This window comes from Anopheles aquasalis, chromosome 2 (assembly GCF_943734665.1).
Source record: "Anopheles aquasalis chromosome 2, idAnoAquaMG_Q_19, whole genome shotgun sequence".
Taxonomy (NCBI): Eukaryota; Metazoa; Arthropoda; class Insecta; order Diptera; family Culicidae; genus Anopheles; species Anopheles aquasalis.
The window spans coordinates 14,560,001-14,572,476 of NC_064877.1; the positions used below are offsets into that span (position 1 = coordinate 14,560,001).

The following is a 12,476-nucleotide window of genomic DNA, read 5'->3' on the forward strand; positions in this document are numbered from 1 at the left end:
GTGATGCTAAACCAGGACGAGTGTGGTACTTGCCACTTGGGATAGTAACGAACCAGAAGAAACCAGAGAAAGTTCGGCTAATCTGGGATGCGGCTGCGAGTGCCCACGGAGTGTCGCTAAATTCGTGCCTTTTGAAAGGGCCTGATCAGTTGGCGTCTTTACCAGCGGTGTTGATGCGATTCCGACAGTACGCAATAGGGGTTACGGCGGACATCAAAGAAATGTTTCACCAGGTACTCGTAAGGGAGAAAGGAGTCGAGTGCGTGTTAGTGGCAGCCAAATGTAAAGTAGCACCGTTAAAACCATTATCGATCCCTCGACTCGAACTGATGGCGGCCGAACTGGGAGTGAGACTAATGCACACTGTAGAAGACAGTCACGATGTTAAACCAGTGAGAAGAACGCTTTGGACCGATTCCGCGACGCCTTTGGGATGGTTGCGTGGGGACCCGCGTAAATACCGTCAATTTGTAACAGTAAGAGTCGGAAAAATTGTGTCCAAAAGCGATGCAAATGAATGGCGTTGGGTACCGACGAGAATGAACCCGGCGGACACGGCGACTAAGTGGTCGAAAATACCCGACCAGGAGAGGGAAGAGTTGTGGTACACCGGACCGCCCTTCCTGAAAGAGCAAAAGGAAATGTGGCCGAAGCCCCGAAGCCAACAATGGGAAACTAGCGAAGAAATAAGACAGGCTTTGGTACATGAAGAAGTGACCCGACCCGAAACGGTAATTGACTTGCAACAATTTTCAAGTTTAAAGCGTTTGACGAACGTGTTAGCCTATATGTTGAGGTTCGTAAAGAACGCTAGAAACAGCAAAGGAAACAGAAACAGGTTCGTAAAGAGCGCTAGAAACAGCAAAAGAGTTCGAACAGCAAAGGTGGAGCCTTTACGATCTGACGAATTACAAAGGGCCACTGTTACACTCATACGCCAAACACAAAATGAAGTATTCGCGGCGGAGTTGGCCAGAATAGCAAATGCGAAAAGACTCGGACAGCTGAACGCAAAGGTCATTGTCGGAAAGACCAGTAAACTAGCTCAGTTATCGCCGTGGGTGGATGGAGATGGTGTGCTAAGGATGGATGGACGGATCACTAACGCGCCTAATGTGACCGAAGATACTAAACATCCCATCATCTTGCCGAGAAGGCACCGATTCACAGAATTATTGATACAAGATTATCACACGAAATATCGACATGCTAATACGGAAACGGTAGTAAACGAAATACGGCAAAAGTTCCACATTCCTCGACTGAGGGTAGAGGTGAGACGCGCGGCGAATAATTGCCAATGGTGCAAAGTTTACCGGGCCAAACCCCAAATACCAATGATGGCACCACTGCCAACCGAAAGGCTTGCATCCTACGAAAGACCGTTTACGCACACAGGACTTGATTTGTTTGGACCGTTGCTTGTGATTCGCGGTAGAAGCAACGTGAAACGATGGGTTGCCTTGTTTACGTGCTTAACTATCCGAGCAGTACACGTAGAAGTGGTGCACTCATTGAGCACTGACTCCTGCATAAAGGCGATACGACGGTTTATCGGTCGTCGAGGGGCACCTGCTACAATATACTCCGACAACGGAACTAACTTCCAAGGTGCAGAAAATCTGTTAAAACAAGAGATGGAGTTGGTAGCGACAACATTCACGAATACGAACACGGAGTGGAAATTCATTCCACCAGGGACGCCCCATATGGGGGGAGCATGGGAACGGATGGTGCGATCCGTAAAAACCGCAGCGAGTACGGCGTACAACAACAGCCGTAAGTTGGACGATGAGGCGTTGATGACAATGATGGTAGAAGCGGAGGGGATAGTTAATAGCAGGTCACTAACCTATCTTCCTTTGAACTCAGCTGACAGCGAAGCGTTGACGCCAAACCATTTTTTATTAGGAAGCTCTAGCGGTGTGAGGCAACCGGCGAAGGACCCTGCTGATTCTGGCGCGGCATTACGGACAGCCTGGGGGCAGATTCAGTTGCAGCTCGACTTGTTTTGGAAAAGATGGTTAAGGGGATACTTTCCTACGCTTACTAAACGAACTAAGTGGTTCAAGGAAGTAAAACCTATCAAGCTAGGTGATCTAGTGTTCATGTATGATGAGAACAGACGGAATAGTTGGGAACGTGGCGAAGTAGTAGCGCTGAGAAAGGGTAGCGACGGTAGGGTTCGACAGGTGGAGGTGAGAACCGTGAAAGGCAATATTGTACGACGACCTGCCGCGAAGCTAGCCGTACTAGAAGTAGAGGAAAAACAAGAAGTGTAGAAGAGAATAGATACACTGGGAAGAAGGATAGAGAGGAATTAGAAAGGATGTAAAACCACGCTAGTAGGTGGTGTTACGAGAGGGGGTGTTGCGTGAAAAAGTGGTATACGATCAGAGGCTCGATCGGGCGAGATAAACAGGTCCTTCGGAAGAGAAGCGAGGATAGATAAGGGAGATTGACAGAGAAGAGACGAGGAGAAGCGATCTTGACACCGAGAAGAGAAGACGAATAAAAGTGTTGGTTGTAAAAAACGTGAGGAAGAACGTGGTACGACTTGCGCTTCGAAAAAGGCTGAAATCAAAATTTACATATATTCTATTCTTAATAGTTATGCACATGAAGGGGAGATCAAAGTCAAGAAGATTTAGATTGAATATGCCGAGAGAATGTTGTTAAGGTGTTTTTTTTATTCGGAAGAGTTTCTATAACGAATAACGTTTAACGTTTCTATAACAATAACTAAATGATCATATCGTAAAGAATCGTTCATACATTAAACATATTGGTTTTGTGTAGAGACAGATTTAGTTCAATTGAAACAGATTTAGATCAATTTTCTACAGTGTATCAAACAAAATATTTCATTATTGCCCTGTTGTGTTCCTGGATTTTCCATATTCGCATCTAAAATTTTCCGTGTGTTTAAAAACACTTGAATGAAATTTGTAATGAAGATAATTTTGTTATAGAAAAAGTCAATCCGAAGCACGCATTGTTTCCTGTAATTCAAGGCAAACACGGCGAGTTAAACTATAAAAAAACCGGAAGAAAGAAAACCAAAATTCGAAATCAGCTCTCAGGGGCACTGCTACATTCCAAGAATTGTCTTTCCCTCCCTGGGCATCGTCTGTCGCGTTGTGTTTGTTATTTATGTGCCCTGCATCTTTCCATTCGCTACGCCAGATGAATGGTTTTGCTTGGGCTAGAAATTATAAGAAATTTAATAAACTTAATGGACCGGAACGCGCGCTCCAAGACAATCCAAAATCCGTGCCGTCCATTGCCATTGGGAGGGGAAACGGTTGGACTACACTATCCGGCTGTCCTTTACCAGTGAAGATGAAACGATCATCATTATCATCGCACCGAGAACGTAATTAAATTTGTATCGCTCGCGTCGCTTCGCCAAAAAATGTGCTCTCAAGAAGGGCACTCGTGAACGAGCACTACGGCGGTTCGACGGCAAGATCCGGGAGTCAGTGAGGCAAAGGACGTGAAGCGCGAAGGTCCTTCTAGGTCTGAAACCCGTGGCTATGCCATGCTTGGATAATTCATTACCAACCGAGGCCTTCGGTTCAGATTCGATTCACGCGGGCTCGTCCTCCTTTTGTTGCGGAGAAGCAGAGAAAAGCAATGAGAGAGAGAGAGAAGGCGAACCGAAATTGATTATTGAAGAGATTTATCAAAACGGCCAAGCGATTTGCACAACACTCCAGTCCAGAGCAGCTTCAACCAAGTCCAAGCTTCTTCCCCGAATGGTGCTGATACCACGTTGCTTCCGCGTTCCTCGACATCTTACGGTGGCTTTCTTCTCGACTCTGTGTGTCAAGTTCATGTCTCAGACCACCGAGCAGAAGAAGGGTCCGTTGGTGGATTATTTATGATGCTTGGAACTTGTTTTTCCCCAGCGATGCTCGCTAATTTATGCGCAAATCGCAATGAATAATTCCGTTTCCTTTTTTCCTGGGGAATGGAAAGTGAGCGCCTGGTACGGTTGAGCAGCGTTTGATGTAATAATCAACCGGGAGGAATGATCGAGAATCTTCAATTCAATTAGCATGGCCGGCAACAAGGGGGAAACGATGAGCACAGTAATAAGATCTTCATCCATCATTACTAATATCGTCAAATCAAGCAAAGCTTACGGTAATTTGTTGACTGTCTTGAGGTACATTCTGGGATTCTCGGTTGCTTTTAAATTGATTGTTTGCAAACAGATTGAATTCATCCAAAAAAGCATTAGAGTTCTGTGTTCTGTTCCTTTACCTTATGCACGACAGAGAGCTTCCTCAATTCTCGGTGGTTATCAGATTTTTACCGCCATTGCTCCCCTTCATACCACATCGTCCTCGTTCGTCTTTGTGTGGTGCGCGACCGTTCAAATCATCCAACTTCCGCTAGCGCAGAAGCTGAACCGATGTTTCCATTAACGTCGCTTGGACAGGGACGGCCTCAGCACACCTTTAACGGTGTCATGTTGGAGCTCATTAGCGTCACTTTCGTCATTTTGCTAGGTCGTTTCATTCCGCAAAGCTCCAGGGCTCCGTCAGCTGCTGCTTCCTTCTGCTAATCCCTTGCAGGGCGACCTCCCAGCTACCGCCACGGAGGCTTTTAAATGCCTTAAAAGTCATCTAATTTAATTAAGTCCGATTAGAATAATTTATTATTTTACCATGTGAGCCCCCGGACCGGTCGGATCCTCCTCGGTCTATCCTGGCCTTGACGGTGCCACCGTTGCTGTGCCTATTCCGGAAGCACGCGCACGGAATGACGGTTCAGAAATTGGCCTACGGCCAGAGACCGGAGGACCATCTTGCGAATCCTGGGGACGAAGGATGAGACGGTCTTTCACGGTTCCTTTCCACCGCAAAGTGGCTGCGTCATTGTGGGAACCATCCGGTGGTGATTTTTCGTTGGGAAAAGGAATGAAAAGTTCCTTTTTTTTGGCTTTGCCTGAAAGCTGGCTAAAGGGTTCTGATAAGGAAAGTTATAGCGGAGGGGGGTGTGGATATTCTACGTCAGTCGTCACTCTCGTGCGATTTGTTTTGCCTTCCGGTGGTTGTGAGCAAGCACTTTGCCTCTACACATAGTATTGCGGTGTTGTTTTGCCGTAGTACCCAGGCAATGTGTGGTGTTTGCTCAGTTTTGAAGGAGGATTTGATTGATTTGTCTGACAGGTTTACATGTATTTGATCTAGTATTCATAGTTGTCAGTATAAATTTACTTATATCTATCCTTACGCAGAAGTATTCCTAGAAATGGTAACAATAAATCTCGCGCTAATGACGAAGCTTCTAATTATTATGCTTTTGGTCAATTTTATGTTCATCTGCCTTGTGAAGAATGTTGCTCTAATGGAGGACAAAGGTAAGTTAGAGCTCAAGTAACACGCTCAAATAATAAATTTGCTTGCATCTAAGGACAGTTGTCTATTCTTATTGTGTTCTTGCTTATTCAATCTTTATGGGCATAAGATAACGAGCATAATAATGTATTTCTTAATTAAACTAAATATAAATGCCTCTACATGGTTTATATTGAAGCCCGCAGAACCAAGCTCGTCACTCAATCCAGGCCCCGTAAGTTCCGTAATTAAGACACTGGGGCTCCCGTGTGGAAATCCAGTCCACCATCCGGGACACATTAATAACCCCGGCCGGCATATGGTGTATCCAGCAACGAAAAAAAAAGCAAAAAAAAAAAGTAAACACCAGTCCTTCAGCGGTCCACTAGCGCGGTCCATGCTGTCACAACTTTCGTCGAATTCATTTATCATATCACCATTCCGGTTCCGACTGATGTCCAGCACTGGCCTGTGCTGCTGCTCCTACTGTTTACGTTGCCGTGCTCGTGTCGCGTAAAGTAGTTTAAACTGAAAATGACGGTCACCGGAACCGCTCACCTCACGCCGTACGGTAAACGATTTTTACACGCACGCCTGTACCAGGCAGGCACCCCCCCCCCCCCCCCCCGGGGGGCCCAGGGCACGCACACAGGAACTCAGGACGGTGGTCAGCGGGAGCGGGGGACAGAATGTGAAATGAAAATGCCACATTTGCGTAGCAATTGCGGGAAGCAATTTGCACCCACTCATCATCAGGTACTGGAGCGTCCAACACGATCCGGGGAAAAGGAGCGAAAAAAACAATGCGAAAAAAGAGCAGAATTTAAATAATGATGGCAGCGGTCCAAGCAGCCATGCAGCCAAGCAGATGAAGCGGATGCATCATAACCTGCCGGTGCACCATACACACAGCTACAAACACGCGATGCATTCATTTGCAAATTTGCAATCCACTACTGCCGTGGCCGCCAAAAAGGACGTTCAAAACGAGAGGGTGGACAAAAAAAAAACGGAACCCTCTGGTCACCTGGCTAGCCTCGCCGTGCGTTCTGCTATCCAAACTTCAAACCACAGCATCGTTGACCGTACGACCGCACCGACCGCACCGACCAAACCACCGCGGACATGGGACAAAGGGATGCGGGTGCCGATCCGGGTCCGATGCCGGAACCGAGTTATGATCCTCGAAAAGTCTCGTTGAATTCGGTGCCATTTTGTAGCCACTCCACGGTTAACCACTCCGAAGTGGCGGAGGGGGGAGTGATGGGACACAGGTTGCAGGACACCGGACGGACGGCGGTGGCTATCGTTTGGCTATTTTGGGGAGCGCTGGAGGTGAGGACTTTCATTTCGTTTAAAGTGATTCCGAACCGTGGAAGCCACCGTCACACGATGTGCCAATTGGCCAACATAATACGCGCAGTCCATCTAGCCACCAATGGCCGGCAATGGCAAGCAGGCAGTTGTTCGTCCAGTCACCAATCGTCGTCGTTTCATTTTTGCGGGTACGGGGTGTCCGAAAATTACCGCTTCGCTATCGCGCTCCATTAAACTTGCAATCGTCAACGCCAGTCTGGCCAGTGAACGGGGGGGGGGGGGGGGGGGACAGAATTGCCAGAGAATCGAGTCCGTCCGTCCGCAGCCAGTGCACGGCATCGAGGTGAGCATTGCTGGCGCGCCACCGTAAATCACAGCAGCCCGCGAAACGATCCGGCAGCCATGGTGACCGTAGTGTGCGAGAAACACTTGCGCGCGGAACCGTTCGGGGTCTGCAACCGGTCCCGGAGCACCACGACACGGGCCAGGACCAGCTGAGGACGAAATGGGCATTAAAAATGCATAAATAATCTCTCGTTTTATTTGCTCGAATTTGTTTTGCGTTCATTCCTTGATTCATTTCTCCAGCGAACGAACGGGGGGGGGGGGGGGGGGGGTGTTCTCGTGGGGTTTGTTTGTGAGGGAGGACCGTGGCCGCGGTCGCCATGGGTTTGATTGTGACAAATTTTCACACTTCCGCCCGCTCAATGGCGCCACCGTTTCCGTGTTCGGGTTCGCTTGTTCCTCTGTTTTGTCTCTCTCTTTCTCTCTCTCTCTCTCTCTCTTTCTCTTTCTCTTTCTTTCATGCTGTTGGTCGCGATCAGAGGGATGAACAATTTCAAATAACACTTACAAGTCGCCCGAAAGACGAACGATGAAGGGGTGCAGGGACATTGCGAGTAAGGGATGGAGCGTTACCCCGATTGTACTGTTGGCCACGTCTCACGGGACTGCATAATCGCGACTGGAGGGTGGACTGGTAAGACATTTGTCTTCACAGATCGAGCAGAGAACGCAAAGCGAAGCGAAGATGATTGTGGAGTAACTTGGCATGGTTGGACTGGTTTGGTGACAATAAATACAAAAAAAAACATCCTATTGCAGGTTCTTCGTGACGACGACAACGACGATGACGATGCCAGAAGCAAAAAGGCAAACCAGAGACAGAGAGACAGAGAGAGAGAGCCAACACACAGCTGAGTTCCGATGGATCGTGCTAAAATTTATTGAATTACCCGCGATGATAAATTGGAATACTGTTGCGCGGGAATTTATGTTGCTTCGCGTTTGTCTGGCGTGTTACATGGAAAGGATGGTGGCGATGGCAGGCCCTGCCACCTATCGTGCAAGATGCTGCTACTGCTGCTGCTGGTTGTGCACGATCTGCAGGAACTGCAGCACTTGCAGCGACAGCAAAACATGTGACAAAGAGCAGCAGCAGCAGCAGCAGCAGCAACAGCAAGTATCATAACATCCAGGACGGGGCTCTCTTTGGTGCTTCTTCCCTTTTTGTGCGGCGGAAAACACATTTAATCCATTTGCAGCAGCAAACAGGACGCTCAGCATGAAAATGGTTATTTATCTCGATCTCAGCTGGAATATTGTTTTACCTTTCTCTACTCGCCCCCACCCGGTGAACGATGTAACGATATGTACTATGAAAAGCGTGAACCCGTTTTTCCGGAATCGGACTCGCTCCGACGGGATGAAGCCTCTCAGCGTTATCGCGTACGAATTACCATCGAGCACGGGTAGCTGTGTATGTGTGTTTGGTCATGGCGATGGCTAATTGGTGGCCATTTCTTCTAGGAACCGAACACGGGATATCCGCGAGGAAGCCTCGAGTCTAGCAGATTTGGAGAAAGCTCCTCACCTAAAACTGCCCTGGGTCATTGAGTTGCTGTGCATTGGTCTGGGGTTTTCCGAGGGGAGAAAGCGATGAAATGCCCCACGGCCGACAGACGAATAATTCATTTCAATTTCGTGTGGAGTGTCTTATGCGGGTGTTCGCTACGAGGCCGTACCGCAGCATCCGGAAGTGATGATGGAACATGATAAGTGTTTTCCGGAAAATGTATTGCCCCGTTGCACGATCACCGGGTCCGGGTGCAAGCGCACCGATGCTAGCCTCTGGTGCACACGGAATGTTGGCATAGATGACATGGGTTTTACTGCCACGAAGCATTGGGAGAGAGAAGTGCGGTGACGTGGTTTTGGGAATCACGAAACACGTCGCTAGCTGGCATGTGAGATTTTTGGTTTACAAAAATGGAAGTAGTATGCACAAACTGGAAAAAAATTAAAGAAAAAGATGTAATAAATTGTATAGTAAGTAGAAACATAACGTTATTAGTGTGTAATGGATAACGATTATTAGCAAAAACGCGTCAAACAATAAAAAATAAACTAAATATGGAAATGGTTCATAAAACATCGCACAAAATGCATACAAAAGAAAAGAAACCCACGATAAAAACGTGTTCAATACTATTTACAGCAACGAATGCCATGGAAAACGCAAAAAAACACGCACAGATTGCTTTGTTGGTTGGCATTCCAACACAAATTACGCGAAATTTCTCCCACTAATTGAAGTAAAAACTTTTCCACTAAAATCACTGCCTCTGCTCTCCACTTCTCAAATGTTTCCTCAAATTTATAGTCAAAAGCATGCCAAAACGGAACCAGCGTGAGCCAGCGGGTTCCGAGCAACAACAAGGCAAAAAAAAAACCGAGCGATCCCGATAACTTCGATTGGCTCGATTCCAAATGCGTCTAACTTTTCGACTTCACATCTCAATTATTTGAATTCCCGTTTTTTCCACCTACCCCGTGGGCTACGACAGCATCCTTTTTTGCGAAAGCCAATCAAGAGAATTGTTTTTCCGCTGCAGCATCAGCAACAGCAGGAGCAGCAGTTGTAGTACTTCTTTGATAAAACAAATACGTGACAGCTGCTGCAACAGCGCTCCAGCTCCAACCAGGGCGAAGCAGCATCGCGCGCGCACACGACCGTTTCCGATACTTTTTTTCAGGTGAGGGGTTGCAGCGAGGGCGTACCACCGTCCCCCGTACCGTTGACAAACAGAGTATCGTTACAGTCCTTCAGATCGCTCGTTACAATCTATCAACGCTTCCGGCATTGTGTGTTTTTTGTTGCAACGCTCTACCGTTTCTGTTATTTTGTGCAACATCCAGCGCCATACATCCGAGTGTTTGGCAAACCCTCGCCCGGGGGCGAGGGTTTGTTGCGACCTTTTGTGTTTTTTTGTGTTTGGTTTTCTCACGCTGCAATTGAATCATCGGTCCGAGATGGCAAAGTCCATGTGCAGGAGAACATTGTTTCCCCCCGATTCATACCAATTGTTCCGTTGATGAGTTTTACTCTACGATCACTGTTTTCGCGCTCGCCAGGAGAAGGTCTGCAAAAATGAATGAAACGAACTAACACAGTACACATTGGAAAACGGGGAGTTTTAGAAGCGAAGGTCCTTTACATCTATTCTACAAAACTGATGGATGACAGATTCATTTGACATCGCAATTCATCGCAGCTAGCGTTTGAGGGTAAATATTTCTCTTTCAAAATCACTTTCTATGCTAACGGTGCGATGCCGCTCTACAGCATATCCAAGTAACCTTGCTCGGTGGCATGGATGAGAACCTTCGTCAGTCGCTCGTTGACCGGTTCACCACCGGCGATCAGATAGATATCGCGAAAACCGGGCGCCGTGATGTCCGTGTGGAAGTGATGCACAATCTGCTCCACCTCGGACTCGCTCGACAGCATGCAGGGTAGAAATTTGATGGCTATTACTGCTCCGTAGATGAAATACTGTGCCAGATGTCGTTTCATCGCGTCGTACCTAAGCACAATGTGGACATAGAGCGAAAGAGCAAAATGGAATGAAAAGTGGGGAACACGCGGGGACTCGACTGTTTAACGACGTACCCATACGGTAGCAGGCTACTGTCGTCCGGTTCGAGGTGTGTGATGGCACAAATACAGCCGATGAGCTCGCGATGATAGGCCGTAAGGACTTGTTCCCAGCGCCCATCCTGCCACGCTTCCGGTGGCATGTTCATGTACATGAAGAACGAGAGATCGAGCGCCGGCGAACCGTACCGGTTCTCCTGGAAGTCCAGCAACATCACATCCTGGGGCGTACCGTTCTCGTACCGGAAGAGCACATTGTTGCGGTTGTAGTCACCGTGCAGAATGACGGAGTACGTGTCATCCCTCGCCAGACAGCGTTGCATCAGTTCCGATGGGTTCGTGCCGTACTTGTGCTCCAGCAGGTCGATCTTCTCCCGGACCTCATCACTCAGCTCCGCGAGCGAGGCCGGATTGGTGTGAAGATAGCGGAACAAACGCTCGAAGACTACCTTGAAGACGATGTCATAACTTTGGAAGAAGATCGCTCCGTCCTGGATGAAGTTAAGTGGAATGATGCGATTCACGAGCGATCGTAGCCGGTCCGAGTGGCCACCGATACGGAGGGCGTAGGAACAGGCGTGAAACTGAGCCACCTTGCGTGCCATCTGCTCCAGATGAGGTCGATCGAGGTTAAGTCGTGGTCCGGGTATGAAACCACTCGAGGCTACGTCTTGCATCGCCAGGAATGTTTCCTCCTGGTCGCTGTAAGCTGGATAGCGAGCGCCAGACTCGGCCAGGTAGATCCGAGGGCAGAGCGTGGTCAGATTGATCGGTGCATCGCTCTCACGAATTAGCTGCTCGAATGTTGGCAGCACGTGCGAGTAAACATTGATCTCGTTCGGGAAGAGGACCAATCCGAGTGACTTCTGGCGGAAATCGTCATCCCCCTTCATGACCTTGACCATCAGTGTCAGTGTTTTGGGTGATCTAATAGAAGATCGAAAAGGTATCAGGTTGCGCTATCACACGCTAGAACTCTAATGCTTATTTGTTTGCTTATCATTACCTTGTGCGCTTGTGCTCGAGCTCCAGCGTTAACCGATGAATCACCGACATAAAGCCATCCAGCCCCTTTGGAGTGGTAAGGGTACAACTGTCCTCTCCCTCCCGTAGACGATAGTCTTGTAGATCCGCATTCTGGCGCAGAATCTTCTCCACCAGCTCCGTCGTTAGAAACTTCACTTTTCGCTCGTGATCCATACTATCGGCGCGAGTGTGATGATCGCCGGCACACTAGAAACTGTCCGTCATCGTCGTCGGATGGCGAGTTAATTGAGTCGCGAGTTAGAATCACTACACACAACGCGGTTCGACTCTAACAACCACTTGCAAAGGGCTGTGCGGTCAATATTTGGTGTGTTCGGTGCGTTTCGTGCGCTGTTCGTAGGCAATCTTATCGTGGTCGAGTGAGAGTGGGGGGAAGCACGAGTTCATTCCACGAGTTGCCGGTAGCATCAGCAGATTGGTTGTTATCTACGTGTGACGGAGCATCAGACGATTGTGACCGTGAACGTGATTGTGACGCGGTTTGAATGTGTGCGCGAGGCGTTAGCTGGGAACGATGAGAAGCATAATTTGGGGGTTTATTTTTGTCAACAAATGGGGAATCTGCGTTGGTGAGAGAGAGAGAGAGAGAGAGGTGATACTGTTGATGCTAAAGTAAATAGATTGTGTTGTGTTCGTTTGGGCGCAGTTCGCAGTTTGTTTGTTTTGTTGTTGGTACGGTTACAACAAACAGCTCGCCAACTTTAAATTATCTTTTTAAAAAAACAGGTATCACGAAGAAAAATATAGTGTTGCAGTGTCTTCAATCATTTGTCAAGAATAATAAACAATTTTAATCGATTTTGATCAAATCACATCCTATTCCAATT

General features: G+C 47.9%; 1 protein-coding gene across 1 annotated transcript; it reads right to left on the reverse strand.

Annotated features, from left to right (window-relative positions):
• Positions 1 to 10,120: 10,120 nt before the first annotated feature.
• Positions 10,121 to 11,910, reverse strand: LOC126569207 (uncharacterized). The gene is made up of 3 exons (XM_050226148.1): positions 11,609 to 11,910; positions 10,618 to 11,529; positions 10,121 to 10,531 (listed from the first exon to the last, which is right to left on the reverse strand). The coding sequence occupies exons 1-3, from the start codon at positions 11,800 to 11,802 to the stop codon at positions 10,285 to 10,287; spliced, it is 1,353 nt and encodes a 450-aa protein (XP_050082105.1). The 5' UTR covers positions 11,803 to 11,910; the 3' UTR covers positions 10,121 to 10,284.
• Between the last annotated feature and the right edge of the window lie 566 nt (positions 11,911 to 12,476).